At 34.7% G+C, this 22,268-nt stretch overlaps 1 protein-coding gene and 1 non-coding gene across 2 annotated transcripts; one reads left to right on the forward strand and one right to left on the reverse strand.

The window, feature by feature from the left end:
* Positions 1 to 231: 231 nt before the first annotated feature.
* On the reverse strand, positions 232 to 2,101 carry LOC105804296 (uncharacterized). The gene is made up of 3 exons (XR_008190593.1): positions 2,026 to 2,101; positions 1,359 to 1,455; positions 232 to 303 (listed from the first exon to the last, which is right to left on the reverse strand). It is a non-coding gene; the product is annotated as an uncharacterized LOC105804296 (transcript).
* A 1,999-nt stretch (positions 2,102 to 4,100) lies between these two features.
* LOC105804295 (exocyst complex component SEC3A) lies at positions 4,101 to 21,907 on the forward strand. The gene is given in 26 exon segments (XM_012636844.2): positions 4,101 to 4,496; positions 4,860 to 4,930; positions 5,682 to 5,762; positions 6,422 to 6,489; positions 6,666 to 6,768; positions 7,082 to 7,227; positions 7,808 to 7,925; positions 16,866 to 16,970; positions 17,175 to 17,276; positions 17,364 to 17,501; positions 17,745 to 17,873; positions 17,954 to 18,034; positions 18,113 to 18,187; positions 18,293 to 18,466; positions 18,562 to 18,772; positions 18,868 to 18,932; positions 19,198 to 19,314; positions 19,316 to 19,369; positions 19,505 to 19,584; positions 19,850 to 19,931; positions 20,347 to 20,444; positions 20,547 to 20,655; positions 20,788 to 20,856; positions 21,139 to 21,204; positions 21,281 to 21,370; positions 21,583 to 21,907. Coding segments are annotated over 26 exon segments (2,754 nt in total). The 5' UTR covers positions 4,101 to 4,285; the 3' UTR covers positions 21,694 to 21,907.
* Positions 21,908 to 22,268: the final 361 nt, after the last annotated feature.

Consider the following 22,268-nt stretch of genomic DNA (forward strand, 5'->3'; position numbering starts at 1 on the left):
CTATAGCGGCGTTTGTGGGAAAGCGCCGCTAAAGGTCATGGTCTATAGCGGCGTTTGTGGGAAAAGCGCTGCTAAAGGTCATGGTCTATAGCGGCGTTTATTTCTAAAAACGCCGCAAAAGTTAGCGACGTGTGCAATAGCGGCGTTTTTTGTGGCGCTTACTTTTAGTGGCGCTAAAAAGCGCCGCTAAAGGCCTAAAAAAGCGCCGCTAAAAACCTGTTTTGGTGTAGTGGGATCTGCTTCAGCTAGGTGACTTCTATATTCCCCAAAAGAAATGTATTTTACATCAGAGACTTCGGTATCCTATCATAAAAAAAGCTAATAAAAAACATTCACATTTTCAGGTAGTTTTGTAGCGAGACAAATCACTTATCAGTATTCCCTGTTTACCACTCACCATTCACATTTTCAAAGCATGACTTTCATATATAATTGTAAAGAAAATGTATAATGAACTATTCATTAAGCACCAGGCACCATCAATAGCCTTAAATTCTGAGACTAAAACCAACTTAAAAGGAGGACAATAATGATAAAGATGGAAGTTTGGAAGGATGAATCTCATCCATAGAATGAAGACCAGAGAGCTATATGGATATACTTCAGAATAGGGATTCTGCAGCAAATCTATGCAAGCCTATTAGGTTCAAAAACAAACCATAAAAAATGGATTTTCTAACAAATAAATGTGATCAAACATTATAGACTTTTAGGCTTCTCATTTGTCTTTGTGCAAGATATTTCTCTTTCAAAAAAAAAAACCCTTAAAAGAGGCACCAAAAGTTGAATTGCACTTACGCTTTGGCAGTCCAATATTTTTTGGAAAATTTTAGAGAGAGAAAGAGACAGAGTTGTTCAACTTGTTTCCATAAATTCATCACTGACAATGGCATTTTTCTTTCAGTGCTCGCTTTAGATCAAAAAGCGAACTTCCAATCAAATAAGAGTAAAAAGCTTACAACATGAAAACAGACTAAAATACAACCAAGAGTGGAAGGGCTTAAGATCTAGAGTTGAATTCCACTTGTTCATTCAGTACAAGCAATGTTTATACTTGAGATGATAAACCATACCTACACCGGATGTTTCATTGTAGTCAACTTTGTCACTCATCAGAGACAGTTTGGAATATCAAGAAAATTAATCCATACTCCACTAGAAAACCAGTAGAAAACAAAATCCATGAAATTTTAAATGATAATTCTGACTGTTATTGATTATTGTTCATCTCAACAATTTTTGGACAAAGAAAGTACTTTGATATGGAAAACAAATACAAAATTTTGCATATTATATATAATCAAATAACATTGAATGGGTTGAAATTTTCAACTGAGAACAATTATTAACTTCCTTACCTGAAGTGTAAAGGCTTCTCGAGGAATTGGCTCTAGAGTTGTTACTAGGTATACATCGCTGTATTCATTATTGATGAACTTTCCATTGTTTGTGACACTACAATCAAATGTAAACAGCATATGTTAAGTCAAAATGGAATTAAAAGTATCACAAAACCACTTAAGCATCTCAACAATATTGAGATTCATCAATTAAACAAAAAATCCAAGAAACTAAACATGGGATAATAATAGTGATAATGATAAATTGAAAGTGATCCAGGACCTAGGTGAAATCTTAATGTCTAGATGGTCTTATCATTGCATAAGATTGATGCAAACATACCTCGTAAAAATAATAAATCAAAACACTCTTCTCTAAAAAAAGGAAGTCAATACAACTATGAACTTACAATGAAAAATATAACACCATTTTTCGAGTAAATTTATGCCAAATGCTAATTGTTTATTGAAAATATTGAACCCGATGAACACAAAGCAGACTTGAATTTAGTAAGACGGCATTAGCATCGAAATTAATGCACCAATGGTTCTAGCAAAGCAACAAAATCGAGAAAATGTTGCCAAAATCACCAAAAAGCATCATAGTCATCGATCACCGCATTTCAATTACATTCCAAGAAGAGAGTAAATTACACCAAAACAAAAGAATATTTTATCAACTAACCACTCTTCAAGAAAACGAATATCAACTCAAATGCATCCTTTGGGAGGATCACCCTAGTTCTTCTTGAAGCTCCCTCCTGAACAAATAAGATATTTAGCAAGCATTGTGTTTTAACACTAGATCAACCAAAAAGGGATAAATTTCTAACAATAATATGTTTACCAAGTAATAGACGATGGAAAAAAATGGGCCAACAAGGTAAAAAGAAAATCAATGGATGCTGATCTCCAAAGACTTTCTTGTGTTGAAAGTTACTACAAAGGAATGGACAATAAGATATTTAAATAAAGAAAGAAAAGAAAAGAAGAAGAAGACTCAGATGTCTTCACTCCTTCCGAACAAAAAGGTTTCTTGGCCATCTAGAAACCGCTAGGTTTACCATCGCTTAGGAAACTATCAATTAGATATTTAAAAGAAATGTATTAACCAAATCTAGCAAGTATATAAAACAATGTAAAGTAGCAATGATAAACAAGAACATGGGGAGAATATCGTACACGGTACACATAGAAAGATTAAAGACCAACAGTTTTTCAAATGCCCTATGAAAGAAGCAAGATCAAGACTTGTGAAATTGGATTCACTTATCGTGGTGTTATTAGCGATGAGTCACCAGAGATATATGGCCAAGACCGGAGATATCCCACAACCCCGCCACGAGTCCTTGCAATCAGACGTTTTTGGAGAAGTAATTCTTGTGTAATCTCAAAGAAAATCCGACATGGACGCTTTATGGCAATCCCCATCTCGATGGACATCTCCCGCAAAGAGATCACAATGAGTTACATATCAAGAAACTACCATTATAGAGAAACGCCAAGATGTAAATCATAAGCAACCTCTAACACACAATAATACTCAAAATGAAATATTTTATATCAAATGTATGCCTCCCTAGCAGCCTCCCCCCCAACTCACACACACACTTGAAAACTTTCAGTTCTATAATCCAGATTGAGTACCAAAAAAATTAGGGGTTCATTAAAAGAAATTACAAACCAAATTAACAAATGAAGCTATTACTACCATTTTCAAGGAACCAGTTTAACTAATCTCAAAGGTTCTATCAGACCCAATTTACGAAGTCGCAAATAACAAGTATAGCTTAAATTAAATTGTCCTATAATTTTCCAATTTGATAACTTCAAAACATGTTTTCGCTAAGAGTAAGCAATGACAAGTATAGAAAATAAATAAAAGAGCGGTTGTAAAGTAATCCTTTATGTTGAAAGATCAAAACAGATAATCCGAAATGGACAAGAATGAAGGGACGTGCTCGGCTTGGAAACTCCGCTTTTTTCGGTTTTAGTGAGAACATCGAGATACTCTACTTGTTCAATGTAAGGCTCGCCATTGTTTCTTCGATGGATCGGACTTTGTCTTCGTTGATTTAATTTGGTAAATTGCGTGCTTCTTTATTTATAGTCAAGACAGAATATCTTTGAGAAGAGAAGATGAAGAACGGAAGAAGAAAAAGGAATGAAAAACGGAAGAAGCAGAAGGAGCCTTACCTGGATGAAGGAGGAACCGGAAGAGGTCCTTGACCAAACTGATTTGCAACCCAAAAGGAAGGGGAAAGGGGAGAAGAAGGGTAACCAAACATCAGAAAAGCCTGAAGAATGCAACTGAAGAATATAAGGGTAAAAGAGGAAAAGAAAAAGCAATTGAAGTTGCTAAACTTTTACTGGAACAAAAGGCTCCAGTTTGGAATTAAGCATCTAGTGAGGTGAAATACATTTTCAACACACTGAAGAATGCTTTCCAAACAGCCTTGCGTTTACTAACATTTCAGTTGCAATTTTTTTAGCTTAAAAAAACTAACGTACTGAGATCCAGTTGCATCCAAAGGAGCCCTAAGTGTCTAATGGAATGATAAAACAATTACACTCTTATTAAAAAAAGAGTTTGAAGGTTAAAGAAAAACACTTTTCAAAAAACCATTTTTCAAAAATAAACTAGCCCATTAATTTTTCACAAATTATGGTGTCTCCTATTTTGTTTCTTAAAAAAAATGGTAAGTTAGAGCCTTCAAAGTTCAAACTTCAAACCCTATTTATACGGGCGCGTATTATTCTCACAAATCATAAGCTAGCATATATCGCTTTTTAAAATTTATTATTATTAATTTTCATTTCGTTTGGTTCGTTACAGTTAACTGTTAATCACACATTTTTCACATTTCGCACTCTTTCCCGGAGATTGGGAACCTGGGAAGCTCACAGCGGTTGAAGAAGGAAGGAGAAAATCCAAGGAATAGGAAATGGCGAAATCGAGCGCGGACGACGCGGAGCTAAGGCGAGCTTGCCAGGCCGCCATCGAAGACACCAAGCAGAAGGTCGTGATGTCGATTCGCGTCGTTAAAAGCCATGGGATGTGGGGAAAAACTAGTGTTAGTAGTGTTACTAGCAAATTGGGACCAATGGCAATGGGGCGCCAAAACATGGCTAAACCCAGAATCATTGCTATCTCCAGTACGCCCTCTCCATAACCTGGATTTAGGATGTATCGAATATATATATTATTTTGCTTCTTCTCGATCGAGATTTCATTCATTATGCTGAATTACATTAAACGCGATAATGGGCTACCGAACTAACCTTTACGATGGTGTCATTGTGCAAAACCGGTAGAACAATTCAAATTCACGAATATTAGCTGTGATTTGCCAACGGTTCTTCAATTAAAATAATATCATTAGATCTAAAGTGAAATGTGTTCCCATATTCGTCTTCTGCGGGGCTCTTGTTTTGTTGGATGCTTGAAGTGGAATGTGTTCTCATATTTGTGCAAGGCCTCTTATTGCTTGTCCTCATGAAATCCTATGGTTTATGCAGCTAAAGCAAAAGGTCAGCGGACTAAAGCTTTTCTGCGGGTCTTGAAGTATTCTACTGGAGGCGTTATTGAGGTAATTGTCCTTATTATAGTCTTTTAAATTTAAGTTAACATGTCTTAAGCAAATAAGAATTGCCTAGAAAGATGATCTTACGAGTTCATGGTTCTTTATTGAGTAAGCATTGCTACAGTGTTACACTTAGTAGCATACAAAAACTGAACTCGGAATTATAAGGGTGGCCATCGCAAGGTTGCATTTCCTTTACTGTGATAGATTGTGATCTCTGAAGCTGTGATCCTCCATCAATTTTTTGCTAGGACATGGTGGTACCGTTGCTTGTGTCTTTCGCTTTATTATGCTAACGTAGTTGAAAATTGTTGGTCATACAAGGTTGACATGCTACGAGAATAAATTAGCAGCGTGTGATTTATTGTCTTTTCTGTGCGTTATTGCTGAATCAAAAATCATAAGATGGCCATGATAAAGTGGGATACAGCTTTGTTTATTGTTCTTATAGATCATATATTTCCCTGTTCTACTGAAATATGCTACTGATAAAAAGTAAAGAGTATTATTACATATAACAAAAATAGAGCTTAGCCATGTCTACCTTCTCATGTGAAACATACAAGCATTTATGAAATCACTTTTGCATTACTAAGTAGAGAATAATTGTAGAATAAAAAGAAAGCAAAATTCATTAATGTCCAACACAAAGTCTGGTAACCATTGGGTTAAAGATGAGATTCTTTAGTCTTAACTAACAGGTATTCTAGTATGATTGATTGTTAGATATGACATATGAAGTTTTGAAATTGTACAGGCTGCTGAGTTATACAAACTGAAGCATCTTTCGAAGGTGGAGGTTCAGTCTAATGATCCTAGTGGATGTACTTTTACATTGGTGAGCTCTTTCTTTGGTTCCTTTTCTTTTGGTTATCAGAGTAACAATATTCTTTTGAGTGCTGTATGTTGTTCAATCTTTTTCTACTCCTGTAGGCCAAACACTGTTTAGTGACTAGGTGACTTGATGAAGCAATTGAGCAGAAGTAGAATGTATTTTTCCCTTAAACTTCTTTTCCATTCTCTCCCTTAGACATTGCAGTTGGGCAGTTTGAACTGGGTCATTTAGGCTTTCAGTCTTTTTGGTTTTGAGTCACTAGTGGGTTAAGCTCTTTGGGTTCTGGTCATTTCTGGATTTCAGGTTGTGTTCGGGCAAATTTAGTTCCATTTTTTTAGTTCATGTAAGATATAACCGTTCTTACATAATTTAAACGCTCAATCTAGAAATAATTTATTGTTTCTTTGAATAGTCTTTTATATTATATGGCATTCTTTTGTTGTATTTGTATATTAACATCAATATTTTTTAGCACCAAAAATGATAAAATTTACTTTGTTAATAATTGATTGTAAAAATACAATATATTATTATTTTGATATTTAAAACAATTGATTCAATGGATTCTAATATTCAACATGTCAATACATTATGATTTATATTGTGCACGCATTCTCTCTGCTTTGGATTTTTTCTTCAGCATATAACTAAACTTCTTATAGGGATTTGATAACCTTAGAAGTCAAAGTGTTACTCCACCTCAGTGGACTATGCGCAACAGTGACGACAGGTGGATTGAAATAGCTATGGACTGAAGATATCACCTTTTTTTTTTGGGATGTTTCTTTGCTCATTTTACGGTTCTTTAACAAAATTACACTTATCTTCTTTTCGTAATTGTTCTATTCACAGTTGGCTATTGTTGCCTATGATTATTTATTTCTATGTCCTTAAATATTTTTGCAGGAACCGCCTGTTATTATGTATCTTAAACATTTGCAGAGATGTACTTGGTCGTATACCGAAAATTGTTGGTATAGATGTCGTGGAAATGGCCCTTTGGGCTAAGGTGAATTTGATGACTTTATTCTTCCTAAATCCTTCACTGTTGAGTTGATACTAAATCATTTCTTTATGCAAATTATAGATTACTTGAAACTCATAGAGAACAGAGCTTAAAATAAGCTTTCAGTTGCTGATGCCTAGTGGCCAAGATTAAGGATATTCTAAATTGCTGGTCCTTGTGGCTTGGTGGTCATTATTATAATTTCAGTGTCAAATTATGATTTTGCTTGGAATTTTAAGTACATTAACGTTAAATTCAAGAAATCTTATTTCAATTTTTTCTCTTTTCGTTCATGGATTGGGTATATTGTATCTAGGAACATACACCCTCGGTTACTACTCAAAAGAATCAGCAAAATGGTCCAGTTCCAAGTACGGTAATAGAAGGTGACTTGGATGTGACTGTTGAAAAGGAACTTGTCTCTCAAGCAGAGGAAGAGGACATGGAGGCTCTTTTGGGCACGTATGTTGTTCCTTTGTACAGTTCTAAGGTTCTTCAGTGAAATTCAGATGTTCTTCACCCTTAATCGAGTATTCAGATACCTTTTTAAACTATGAAATGCTAAAATGCTAATGAAAATTGAGAGTGACATAAGGCATTGAGTGTTCAAATTATATATGTTGCATTTAGTTCTTTTAAAAAATAAAATTTCCAAGAGTCATTTATCCAAAAATAAAATAAAAAGAAAATTTACATGTATCATCTGCCAAATTGCTGTGATGGTTAGATCACAGGTGAAGTCACAGTTCTATTCTTCATGGTGATACGTGTGTATGAGTGCGGTCTTTATCTTGGGAGTCATATCAATTATTTTTTGAAAACAGAGCAAAAAGCTTGAAGATATGATTCTAGTCGTCATGGTTCCTTGATAGTCTATGATTCTTTAGTTCTTTTCCTTCATTGTCAGTTTCATTTGCATAACTGAAAAGTAATATACTGCTTATTTTATTTTATTATTTCATATATATTTTTTGTGTTTGGTTTGTAAATGCTGAAGCACCTAATGCTATCCCAATGCGTTTGATCATAACATGGTACACAGTTATGTCATGGGCGTTTGTGAAGCAGAAGCATTTTCTGAGCGGTTGAAGCGAGAGCTTCTTGCTCTGGAAGCCGCAAATGTGCACGCTATTTTGGAAACTGAACCTCTAGTAGATGAGGTATTCTCTTCTATTTTTTGTTTTTGATTGTGTTTTCCTCTAGTTTTGCTCTCAAATCTTACTGGTTCCATGTTGGTACTATTAAGAATTGAAGTAATCTTTTTTGTTTCTTATTTCAAATGATTGCTATGTGCTTCTATTTAGACAAAGATACAAGAATAATTCTAGGAATGAAATCAGGATCCTATACCAATAACCAGGCTATCCCTACAAATCTGGAACAATAATATCTAAATAATAGGAGTTTACAGCAATTCAGTACTTATAACTAAATAATCCATGAGATTCTCCAACAGTTCCCCCCAAGCTGGTGAAAAGATGTTCTCCTTTCCCAGCTTGCTAGTAATCTCTTGAAATGAAGTATAAGCTAACCCCTTAGTTAATATGTCTACCATCTGCCCATGTGTAGGAACATACAGCATGGGAATTAATCTACTTTCTAACTTCTTCTTTATGAAGTATTGGTCTATTTCAATATGTTTTATACAATTGTTTTTCGAATCCCGCACAGTGTTCCTGATAAGGATTCTGTCTTTTTGTATAAAATGGTAGATTAATTCCACTATAAATAGAGGAAGGAAAGCAATTGTATAGGCATCAATCTTTTATAGTATCTTTTTCCTTTTTAGATTTTCTTTGTAAAAACTTTCCTTTACTTTTGTAATATCTTTATAAGTCTTCCGCATAAACCCTCGCACTATACTTTCCCCCCAGAAATTGGTTATACAGACAGTATTTAGGGAACTTGGTCTGATGCAGTAGTTGGCAAAGGTGGTAGCAATAAAAAGTCATCATTATTATCTTCCTTAATATTTTTCTCCCCCGAAGATAAGATTTTAAGAGGAAAGAGTTTCCCTGTAATTAATGTTACATCAATAAATACAAAAAGAAAATACTGATGAAGGATGAAAACATTATTTATACCCTTTTGTGTGGAGGAATAACCTACAAAGATGCATTTTAGAGTTCGTGGGGTCAAATTTCCCTTTGTTGTGAATATAAACAAAACTAACTCACCCAAATACTGTCGGAAGACGTTTGGTGGTTAGTGTCATGAAAATGGAATTCGAGTACTTTTGTAGGTCGCTTGAAACCTAGAACTTTTGAAGGATCCTATTTTGAAATTGGAAATAAGAGAGCTCTTTAGACTTCAAGTAAATGTCAACTTTTGTCCCTTTTAAAGAAATGTGACAAGATTAGGTTGAAATAATCCCTTGCATTATAAGTCCTTAAACCTTTAAAGCTCACTCCGAATTTGTTTTTGATCATTTGAAAAAAGGAAAATACTTCACTCACTTGTGCCACAAGTCCCTGAACTTTTTGAAAATTAGGAATTTAGATCATGTACCTTTATTTCATGATTTTTTTCTGTTAAATTCAAGTTAATTACAAAGTTATTTTTTTTAATTACATGGATACCAAGTGAGTATTTTTTTAATTTAAAAAATGTCATAGCAACAAATTTAACAATATTAATAGTTCAACTTGAATTTTGAAATTTGAAAAGTATGACTAAATTTCATGAAATGGAAGTATAGGGACTAAATTCATAACTTTTGAAGAGTACAAAGTCTTATGACATATTTTTAACCAATTTATTTTTTCAGGAAAGACCCACGTCACCCTTGTGCAATCATCAATGAATACAACAAACCATTTTGCCTTTGTCAATGGTCCCCACGTATCTAAGTCATTAATGAGAAAGGTAAAGATGATCTATTATTGCCTAAAGGAAAGGGAACAGGATGGTGCTTAGCCAACTCAAAAACATCACAAAGTAAACTATCTATATAAATATTTTTGAACAGCAAAGAGTTTTTTCAACAAAGAAAATGGAGGTTGTCCTAGGTGATAATGTTACAGCCAAATCTTCTCTTTTTTTGAAGATACGTGTTTAGAAAAATAGGACGATGAAGGTTGATTGCCACTTCCACTCTTGGCCTCTAAGATATAGTGGCAGTCCCTTTCCTTAACAAACCCAATAATCCTCCTTTTGGCCAAATCCTAAAAACCACAATGTGTAAAATAGAAAGTCACAAAGCAACTCAAATCTTTGATTACTTTTCTAATATACTTAAGGTTCATAAATAATTTGGGAACATGTAAGATATTTTCCAAATAATGATTGGGAAATAAATTTATGACTCTTTGTCTTGGAATAAAGATAAATGATTCATCTATAATCAATAACCTAAGAGCTTTTGTAAAGAATATTAGAGGCACAAAGAGCACAAGAATAAGGAAACCTACTTGTTTGAGCTAATGCACATGATGCACTAGGTTTTTCGAGGGATTTAAGTAGATTCTATAACCTTTTAATCTCTTCTTTAAGGAGTTTTTCACTTACTCGTCCAATTTGGTTTGAACTTTCAACATCGGTAGAGAAAAACATGTTACCTCTGGTCTCCTTTGTCTCAACCTACACCTAGAGGCTTCCTATGGTGTTCCCAGCATGTCCCTTAAGTTTGGTGACGGTTATTTACAATAAGTGCACTAGATTCCTTCTCGATTCAACTATTTCTCATTTTTTTTTCTTTGGTGGATGAAGTGGGTGACCCTTCTACGGTTTGAGATTCCAACATAACTGCCCTATGACTTTCCTCACCATGAATTATTGAGAATACCTCATTTAGAGATGGTAAAGGCTTTTTTCCTAACACTTGAATGTGGATCTGATTCAAATTTTATAGTTCATTTGATTCACTATTTTCAAGAGGATTTGAGGAATTGCTTTGGATTCCAACCATTTAAAGGTGACATTCAGTAATGAAGGCAGAACGATTTTTAGGTTAAAGTTTTAGCAATGAAGGATGTAAGTGAATCTAGAATAGTTTTGTACAATACCTAGCTCTGGTACCATGAATTTTTTTTTTGTTTTATTCCAAATGATAAGTATGTGCCTCTATCAATAGAAAGATACAATAGTTATTCTAGGAAAGAAATTAGAATCGTATCCTAAAAATTAGTCTATCCTTATAAACTAGTTTATGTCTACAAATTTGTCTATCCCGCAAATCTAGAACAATAATAGCTAAATTATAAGAGATTACAACACTACATGATATTTATAGCTAAATAATCTGAGATTCTCCAACAAGAATCAATGGCCTACATTATTTAGTGCTTGGTTGGTGTAGTTCCATCCCTATACAATAGGTTATTTATACTAGTTACATACGCTTGTGAAAGGTAACTTGATGAAATTAGAGATAAATACTCTAATGCATTGAGGAAAAACTCTTTCAAAGTATATATTTCTTAGAAATATATACAACTATATATACATGTAGGATTTAACAACTAAGGAAATAATATCTTTTAATTAGAATCTCTAAAAAATATCAGTTGTAATCTCTAAAGGTACTATTTAATAATATCAAATAATCAAAGATTCTCAACACTCCCTCTTAAGTTGGTGCATAGATGTCTCACATGCCTAACTTGTAAAAAATATTATGATAAGTCTTACAGTTGAGCCCTTTAGTAAAAACATCAGCAAACTGTTTTTCGGATGCTAGGTAAGATAAAATTAAGGCACCACTGACTACTTTTTCCTTGATAAAATGACGATCTATTTCGATGTGTTTGGTTCTATCGTGCTGTACTGGATTTTGAGCTATGTTGATGGCCACCATGTTGTCACAGTACAAGGTTGATCTATTTTTGTTCAACAACTTCAACTCTTTCAATACTTTTTGTAGCCATAAAAGCTCACAAACTCCTTGAGCCATGACCCTATACTCAGCCACTGCACCTGATCGAGCCACAACACTTTGTGTCTTACTTCTCCAAGTGACTAAGTTTCTTCTCACAAGAGTACAATAACCCACTGTAGACCTTCTGTTCTCAAGAAAGCCAGCCCAATCTGCATCTGTAAATACTTCTATCTTGAGATGACTATTTTTTTAGAAGAGAATACCTTTGCTCGGTGCAGACTTCAAATAGCACAAAATTTGAAATGCTGACTGCATATGAGCTTCGCGAGGATCATGCATAATTTGGTTTACCAAACTAACAACATAGGCTATATCAGGTCGAGTATGAGCAAGATAAATCAAACGTTCGACGAGCCTTTGGTATCTCCCTTTATCCACTGTTTCACCGATCCCTGCTTGTAACTTGTGATTACTCTCAATAGGTGATTCAGCTGGTTTGCAACCTAACATGCCAGTCTCTGTCAGAAGATTTAAGACATACTTTTTTTGGGAAATGAAAATTCCCTCTTTTGATCTGGCCACTTCTACTCCGAGGAAATATTGTAACTTTCCCAAGTCTTTGATTTCGAATTCTTGAGCCAATTGTTTCTTGAGCCGGACCATTTCTTCCTTGTCATCTCCTGTCATAATTATGTCATCAACATAAACTATAAGGAGAGTAATTTTACCGTTGTGATGTTTTATAAAGAGGGTATGATTAGCATTACTTTGTCGATAGCCAAACGACACCATGGCCTTACTAAATCTGTCAACCAGGCTCTGGGAGATTGCTTTAGTCCATATAGGGCCTTTTTTAGTCTACGTACCTTCCCTTGAGTATTTTTATCCTCGAATCTTGGAGGCACTTTCTAATACACTTCATCTTCCAGGTCTCATGTAAGAAGGCATTCTTTACATCAAACTGCTGTAAGTCCCAGTTGAGATTTGCTACACACGATAAAAGGATCCTAATCGTGTTCAATTTAGAAACTGGAGCAAATGTTTCTTGATAATCCACTTCATATGTCTGAGTGAATCCTTGCGCTACTAATTTGGCTTTGAGTCTTTCAATTGAACAATCAGCCTTATATTTGATAATAAACATCCATTTGCAGCCAACCATTTTTTCCCCTCAGGAGGATTAATCAGTTCCCACGTCTCATTTTTTGCTAAAGCCCTCATTTATTCAATCATAGCCTTCTTCTATCTTAGATCAGTGATATGGCTTAAGCTTAAGATGCTGACAGTTAAATTTTCTTTGATGAAGTGCCAATCAATTTCTATGTGCTTTGTTCGATTATGTTGTACTGGGTTTTGGGCTGTGCTGATGGCGGCCTTGTTGTTGCAATATAAGGATAATATTTCCTTTATTTGACAACTTTAATTCCTCCATAACTTTTAATAACCAGAGTATCTCCAAACAACTTGAGCCATGGCTTTGTATTTTGCCTCAACACTTGATCGAGCAACCACACTTTACTTCTTGCTTCTCCAAGTGACTAAGTTTTCTCCCACAAGTGTGCAATATCTAGATGTAGACCTCCCATCATCTAGAGATTCAGCCCAATCTGCATCTGTAAAAACTTTTATTTGAAGATAACCATATTTAGAAAAGAGACCTTTTTCTGGGGCAGACTTTAGGTAGCATAGAATGCGAAAGATAGCTTGCATACGAGGCTCTCAAGGATCATGCATATACTGACTTACCAAACTGACTGCTTATGCTATGCCAGGTCTAGTGTGTGAGAGATAAATTAGTCTACCAATCAGTCTTTAATATATTTCTTTATCCACTGACTCTCCTATTCTAACTTGCAACTTATGATTGTTTTCTATAGGTGATTCTGCAGGTTTGCATCCCATCATACATGTCCCAGTCAAAAGGTCTAGAATGTATTTTTTTTTAAGATATGAAGATTTCTTTCTTAAATCTGGCAACTTCAATTCCCAGGAAATATTGTAACTTCCCTAGATCTTTTATTTCAAATTCTTAAGCCAAACATTGTTTCAGTCGAGCCATTTCTTTCTCATCGTCTTGTGTCATCAATATGTCATTAACATATACAATAAAAAAAGTGATCTTACCTTTGCAATGTTTTGTAAAAAAGGTATGATCAACATTGCTTTTTTTATAACCAAAAGTGATAATAGCTTTGCGGAATCTGTCAAACCATACGTTGGGAGATTGTTTCAATGCATACAAGACTTTTTTTAATTTGCATACTTTCTCTTGCATTTTTGCATCATCAAATCCAGGAGGAATCTCCATACATACTTCTTCTTCTAAGTCTTCATGTAGGAATGCATTCTTCACATCAAATTGTTGTAGGTTCCAGTCAAGGTTGGCTGTACAAGATAACAAAATTCTAGTGGTGTTCATTTTGGCAACAGGGGCAAATGTCTCTTTGATAGTCTACTGTACCTTTTAATCAAACTATCAGACTTGTGTTTCACAGTAAACACTTTTTACATCCTTCCAAATTCTTATCTATTGGAGGAGTTACTAGCTCCCAAGTCTCATTCTTTGTTAGTGCTTTCATTTCTTCAACCATGACTTCTTTTCACTTGGGATCTTCAAATTTTTCACGTCAATCCTGTGGAATAGACACAAATGATAAAGACAAGGTAAAAGCTTTATAGGGAGGGGACAATGAATCATAAGAGATAAAGTTAAACATAGGGTGTCTAATACAGTATCTAACACCTTTTCTTTGGGTAATAGGTTTATCTAAATCATTAGGGGTTAACTTACTAGAAGAGGAATATTTGGGTAACTAACCAAAAGAGAAAGATTCTTGGCACATAGTAGGTTGCATGACAACTTCTTCTGTTCTAAGCCTTCTTGAATACTTCTTTAAATCCGGTTTGTCCAAACACCCAACAATCTCCTTTTGAACAGTAGTCTCCCCCTGAGTAGTAGCTTCCCCTTGAACAATGGTGTTTTCTGGAATAAGGTTTTCAATAGTTACTGAGTAAAGTACCAATTCTTCTCTCTCATTGTTCTTTTGAAGAGGTGATTGAGTTATACCATAGAAGGGTTTAGTTTCTCTAAATGTAATATCCATACTAACGAAAGTTTTTCGTGAATACCCAATGAACATGCATTTAAGGGCTTATGGATCTAATTTGTCTGTTTCCCGATCATGGACATAATAGACACATCCAAATATCCTGGGAGGAACAATATAATTATTTTCACCTTGTAAAGTTTCCAAGTGACTTTTGAAATTAAGGGTTTTGAGTGACATTCTATTAATAAGGTAGGCAGTTACAAGAATAAGAGATCTGGCGACATCTAGCAAATGTCTATTTTTCCTTTCAGTAACCCCATTCTGTGAACTAGTATTGGGACAAGTTGTTTGATGAATTATCCCATAAGACACCAAATAGGTATCAAAATTGTACTTTGTACCATTGTCAGTTTTAAAAAACTGCATCTTAGCATCAAATTGAGTACACACCATTTTATGAATAGACTAGAAGCATGTAAATACATCATTTTTCGATTTTAGCAAATACGCCCAAGTCATCCTAGTGCAGTAATCAATAAAAGTAACAAACCACCGATTACTAGATAATGACATATCTCGAGTTGGACCCCAAACATCAGAATGAATAGTCATAAAAGGAGTATTACTTCTATTATTTCTCAAAGGATAGGAATTTTAGTGTATTTAGCAAACTCACTAGCTTCACAAAAGAATGAATCAAACCAAGTTTTTGAAAATAATTTGGGATATAACTTTTCCATAACAAAAAATGATAGGTGTCCTAACTGCTTATGCCACTACATTATTTCTTAGTTGATAACCTTATTACTTCCAAAAAAAGGCTTGAATAGATTCACTACTGCTCTCCAACATATATAAGCCATCATGCAATCAATCATTGTCAATCTTTTTCCCTGTTTGAAGGTCCTGGAATACACAATGATCAAGAAAAAAACTCAATTTTGCAATTTAAGGTATTTGTGATGGCTTTAACAGATAAAAGTTAACCGGAAAATGAGAGACATGTAGTACAGAGGATAGTTTAATATTGGGTGTACAGTTGACAGAACCTGATCCAATTAAAGGAGTAAAAGACCCATCGACTATCTTGACACTTTCTTTTGTTTTAGTTGGAAAGTAGTTTAAAAAATTTGTAGAGGAACCTGTCATGTGTCTATTCGCACCAGAATTAATAATTCATGAGTCAGTATTAATATAAGTATTAAAGACATCACCCGACTTTACAAAATTGGATGTTGGATTCGAGGGGTTATTATAAATAATATATTTTTTAATTCTGCCATTTTATCTCTAAAAAAAAGCACCACAAGAGTCAATAACAGTAAGGAAGACCGGGGAAACACTAACAAAGCCAACGGTGGTGGTCGGAGAATTAAACTCGATGGATGTGAGCTGCACGCGCTGACTCGTGAGAGAGAATGCCGGAGCTGCGGGTGGCGTGTGAGAGCCACGCGCAGGGAATTTGGTCATCGGATTTTGAGGTTTCATCGAAGATAAGACTTCGGCTTTGTTGAAGGGGGCAGTGAAAAAATATAGGTTGAAAAATGGAGAGTACCAAGTTTGATTTTCTAAGATTTGGGAATTTCGTAAAAAAATAGGCTCCCCTGGATTCTCAAGCTACCATGTTGATAATAGGAATCCTTTTCTCTTGTATATTCCAACAAAAAAATCTGCACGGCTATTTATACTAAAAGAGTAGGCCTAACTAAAGAAACATAATCAATATATTAAATCTATAATCCTAATTTTAAGCTAATCTAATCCCTAAAAATCAATAATGAGATTAGTTGAGATAAATTGTCTACAGTTAAGCCTACCAAGTAGCCTAAGATCATGATAATTACACATCTATAGCTATTCATAATTTACAATCTGTAACAAGTATCAAGTATCAAGTTTATCAGATTGTCTATGCAGTCTTTGTTGTTCCCATTTTGGATAAACTCAGGTTCAGCATTTCTCTACCTCGACTTGTGGCCTTTCCTCTCTAAGAGGTGCTTTATTATGTTTTTCAACTCCTAAATAGTTTGAACGAAGATGTTATGTGTGAGGAACTTCTTTTTCTATTCTCTCTTTACTTGTAGCTATTACGATTGCTTTATGTCTTTAGGAGATTCTTTGTTTTTTTTTCATATGAAAATTCATAATTAATCTTAATGATGCTGATGTTCACCCCTTTTAGCAATACGCTTCTTATATCCCCTAAGCTAATTGTTATATTCCTGGTTGTTCAGGTACTGCAAGGGCTTGAGGTAGCAACAAATTGTGTTGATGACATGGATGAATGGTTAGGCATCTTCAATGTTAAATTACGACATATGAGAGAAGATATTCAGTCGGTAGGGAACCTTCTTTTGACAGTCTGTTAATATGTAGGATCCTTTGTTTTCTTCCTGTCTAGTCTGTCGTCATTCCATAATCTACTTCAAGTTTGCTGCTAATTTTATCATTCAAACTAAATAATGAAGATATGAACTATATATTAATGACTTCAACATGTGACATGGCTTCTTAGCATGGAACTTATTTTCACAAAATTACAGATAGAAACCCGCAACAACAAGTTAGAGGTACAGTCTGTAAATAATAAAGCACTCATTGCAGAACTTGATAAGCTTGTTGAACGATTTCATTTCCCTTCTGAGGTATGTCATCCATTGCTATAATTTTGTTTAGACTTTAGCAAAGGTATGTAGCCTGTATTCTCCTAACAATTTTATTGTTGGTTGTAGTATGCATCATGTCTGACAGGAAGCCAGTTTGATGAGGCTAGCGTGCCTCAATATGTTGAAGCATGTGAATGGTTAACTAATGCTTTACATGGCCTTGAAGTACCTAATTTGGATTCTACTTTTGCAAACATACGAGCTGTATGGATTCCCCTCTCATTTCCCTCAGTTTCTACAGTTCTGTAGTTAGTCAAATTATACAGTGATTATGTGGCACATGACTAGCTTAACACATGCTGCTTACTTTGATGTCACTTAAACTTTGAGCTTTTTAGAACTTTTACTTTCAGTAACTTTCTAGCAGACTAGTATTGCCACTGGATCTGGATTTTTATGGTCCTTTAAGAAAAAAAGTAGCTTCTGTTTGTTGTGCCTACATTTTAGGTTAGAGAGAAGCGGGCAGAACTTGGAATACTAAAAGCTACTTTTGTCCGTAAAGCTTCTGAGTTCTTGAGAATCTGCTTTGCCACTTTGGTGGATTTTATGATTAATGACAAAAACTATTTTTCTCAGGTATTTACTTCATGTTATTTCATCTTGATCATAACCATAAACAATTTCCTAAATGTTGTTCACCTGCTTGATTTTAACAGCGGGGACAGTTGAAGAAGCCTGATCATGCAGACTTGCGGTATAAGTGCAGGACGTATGCCCGCCTTCTGCAACATTTAAAGGTCAAAATGCAGATCAAGTCTAAATCTCCATTATTGTGTCTCAGTCATTCTAATAATTTTGTCACTGCTCATTCTCAGATTCTTGATGGTAACTGCTTGGGTCCTTTGAGGAAAGCTTATTGTAGCTCCCTGAACTCACTTCTGCGCCGAGAGGTTGGAACTCAAAATGAAATATTCAATCATCTAGAAAAGAAGTGCCTCCTTATTTGATCTTTATGTTGGTTACAGTGCTTGATAATTAGTTAAAATTCTGTTTAGGCTCATGAATTTGCCAATGAGCTTCGTGCTAGTACAAAAGTATCAAAAACTCCAAATACTTGGCTGGAAACTTTCACAAGTGGCAATCAAAGTGCGAATAATGCAGACACTTCTGCAGTTTCTGATGCTTATGCCAAAATGCTGACAATTTTTGTTCCACTACTTGTAGATGAGGTTATAGTCCATTCTACACTAATTATACACGAGATTACATGCATTTTTAAGTTTTAGATTTTTAAAATTTAATTCTTTCATGGCTCAAACTGCAGAGTTCTTTCTTTGCACATTTCATGTGCTTTGATGTTCCTGGGCTTGCTCCCCCAAGAGATGAGAGTGGATCATATGATGCTGATGATGCTGATGATGATGATGATGATGATGATGAGGATGCGGATGATGATGATGATGATGATGATAATGATGATACCAATAATGTCGATCAGGGAAGTAGGCCCGTTCATGACAATGATAGCAAAGCTGGTAATTATTTCTCTTGTGCCTTCATAATTTGTGGTAATAAATCTCCTTTCCTATAGTTCAATTTCTGACCAATGGAAACTATTTTATTTTGCTAGGTAAAAATTCTCCAGATTTGCTAGCATTAAATGAAGCACTACAGGATTTGCTTGATGGAATTCAAGTATGTAATTATGTTGGAGCCTTTTGCAGATAGATTTGATGTTGCTCCTTGTTATGTTTGTTATTTATTTTCTGGAACCAGAATTATATTTTAAATTATGAATGCCTTCCGAAGTTTTGGTACTTGTATTAATACTCATTGTTTTCAGTTGCTTGCATGATCTTATTATTTAGTTCATAGTGCTTGTTCTTGTTTCTGATTCCTTATGGTGTTGCTTGGTCGCACTCTGTTTACAATCTCAATTTCCTGTTTTTCTGGATTACAGGAAGACTTTTATGTTCTAGTTGATTGGGCTTACAAGATTGACCCTTTGCGTTGCATATCCTTGCATGGGGTAACAGAGCGCTATCTATCTGGCCAGAAATCTGATGCAGCAAGATTCGATGCGTGTCCTCCTTGGTGACCTGGAATCAAAAATTTCAATGCAGTTCAGCCGGGTAAAATATATGGAAACTGAAAATTTCTCACCTTTCGCATTTAGTATGAATCTAACATGTTTAAGCTGCAATTAAATTTCTCACCTTTTGCATTTAGTATGATCTAACATGTTTAAGCTGCAATTAAATTTGTAGTTTGTTGATGAGGCGTGTCATCAAATTGAAAGAAGTGAGCGTAACGCACGACAGACAGGGGTCTTACCATACATCCCTCGGTAAAGTGAATGCCTTTGTGAGAATTCAGTGCGTGCTGCAAATTTGAGACCCTGATAAAACAGCAAAGGAGAAAAAAAACAAAATAAATGTAGTAGATTTCAGTTAATGGTTTGAAATGTTTCTATAAATTATCAGCATACTATAAATTTTATTTTCAAAACAGCTAGGTTTAGTATTCTTACATGATGCTCTATCATTTACTTGTATTGTGCCTAAGGTTGTACTTCTGTTGGTTGTAAATAGCTCATATGTTCTTATGCACAGCTTTGCAACTCTAGCCACTCGCATGGAACAGTACATCCAGGGACAATCTAGGGACTTGGTTGATCTAGCATACACCAAATTTGTAAGTCCTGTTTTGAGTCTGGTATCCTTTTTGATTTTCTGACTAAGTTAATAATGTGGTTAAGTGAGCTTGTGATGAATAATACAGTTCTCTTAGCATCATGATAAGACTTACATGTACTAAAGTTTGGTTTTGCTACTATACAACAAACTTTTGCATGAAGTAGACTGATAAGTCACTCATGTATGGCCTTTTGAGCTACTTTTGTGGATGGGTAATAAGTACAATCACCTTCCCTGTATGGTCTATTTGGATCGTTTGTTATCCTTTCTTTTCTTTATAAGATAAATTTTTCATATTATGGTACCAAATCAGCTCATTTTTCTTTTTATTTTGTAAATTAATTATGTTAGTATCTTTAGAATGTGTATAGTTATTACTGAAAAATATTCACAGTGGAAATATTGTTTTGCAGGTTAGCATTATGTTTGTGACTCTCGAAAGACTTTCACAAGTTGAACCAAAATATGCTGAAATATTTCTTTTAGAAAATTATGCCGCTTTTCAGAATAGGTCGGGATCTTCTTGTCTCATTTTGTTCCTATGACCAACCGGATATAATATTTCTTTAGTTTCCTTGATGGCAATTCTTCTCCCTCTCCATTCATGTTACAGCTTATATGACCTGGCCAATGTTGTGCCCACTTTAGCCAAATTTTATCACCAAGCAAGTGAAGCATATGAACAAGCATGTCAACGTCATCTCAGCATGATAATATACTTTGTAAGTAATCCATCTTGGTGGCTTTTTCTTTGCTTTATTCATTACTGTTAAGGAGTGATGTTAAGTAGTTGAGGAGATACTGTTAAACCTTTTATGTTATGACTCGTCTTTAAAAATGTTTTCCTTTTGCAGCAATTTGAACGACTTTTCCAGTTTGCTAAAAAGATTGAGGATTTAATGTTTACTATTTCACCTGAAGAGGTTAGCATGCTAATGATAGGATTTTTTCTAATACTTAATTAAAGCACCGAGTTTCATCAAATAGCTCCTCAGGAGTATCTATCCAACTTTTGACTAAATATACAGAACAAGGCTTGACATGCATGGTATTCCCATCCAGTATTTGGACATAGCCCGAATCCCATGATAAAAAACCTGAATCATTTTTTTAAAATAATTAAATGAGTGCCAGCAATTATCTTCAGACATTTGTGAATTGTTAGCAAATAAATGATTTTGCCAACTGTCCCCCACAAATTTCAGATTCCTTTCCAGCTTGGATTGTCTAAAATGGATCTCCGGAAGACATTAAAATCCAGTTTAACTGGGGTGAGTTGATCAACAACTTTATGAACATAATGGTCTTGGTTTCAAATGATGGAATCTATATCGGCTTGTCTTACAGGTTGACAAGTCTATTGCTGCAATGTATAAGAAGTTGCAGAAGAACTTAACATGTGAGGAGCTTTTACCCTCTTTGTGGGACAAGTGCAAGGTATGTTAACTTCTATTTTCAAAAACAGCTCAAGGCTTTAGTTTTTTTTGTCGAAGCTGTTAATGAAATGCGCTGAGAAAGAGCATTACAAGAACCCAGGTGAGTTGTCAGGGTGAAAGGAGGAAGTTTTAGGTTGCTTCAACTTGTTAGGTGCTGATTTGGTGATATATTACCAGTTTCTTACTAGTTTTACATCTTACAAAATTTGACAGAAGGAGTTTCTGGACAAATATGATAGCTTTGCCCAACTTTGTGCTAAAATTTACCCTACGGAAACAATCCCGTCAGTGACTGAAATGAGAGATCTTCTTGCTTCAATGTAAAGGGAGAGAATTTTGCTCTGTATAATCTTCTTTTTCTTTTTGGTTCTATTTGGAGTAAGAGCTGTAATTGTTTCATGTTGTTACTGTTATAGACAATTTCTTCCTATGTTTCAGTTTATTGGAATTTATCCATTCAATTCATTCTTTGCCGGATAGAAGTTACTGTTGTACCATTGTGAATGTAAAATGTTGTTTGCCAGTCTGCTTTAACTTACATGTTCTGTGTGGTTTGTATCGTTGTGAATGTGATAATTCTAAAGCTCATTTTTAAAATAAAAAAAGATAATTACGAAGAAAATATTCCAACCATTAACTTTGGTATGGTACAAGTGTGGTTCATCATGTTGGTACACAGTAATCCACATACCGCTTGAATCAATAATCTTCCCCTCTTAACATTTTTGATAAAACTTTCCTAACACTTCCCATGCAAGGCATGCATTAAAGTTAAATGAAAACATCATCCTACGAAATGAACTTAAACCTTAAAGCATCAAACAAATCCAATAAAATGAATCAATCCGAGTCGGGAACATAATGTAAATCCCCCTGGAGAATATGGAGAAATCTGACTT

This window comes from Gossypium raimondii, chromosome 11 (genome assembly GCF_025698545.1).
Source record: "Gossypium raimondii isolate GPD5lz chromosome 11, ASM2569854v1, whole genome shotgun sequence".
In the NCBI taxonomy this organism is placed as follows: domain Eukaryota; kingdom Viridiplantae; phylum Streptophyta; class Magnoliopsida; order Malvales; family Malvaceae; genus Gossypium; species Gossypium raimondii.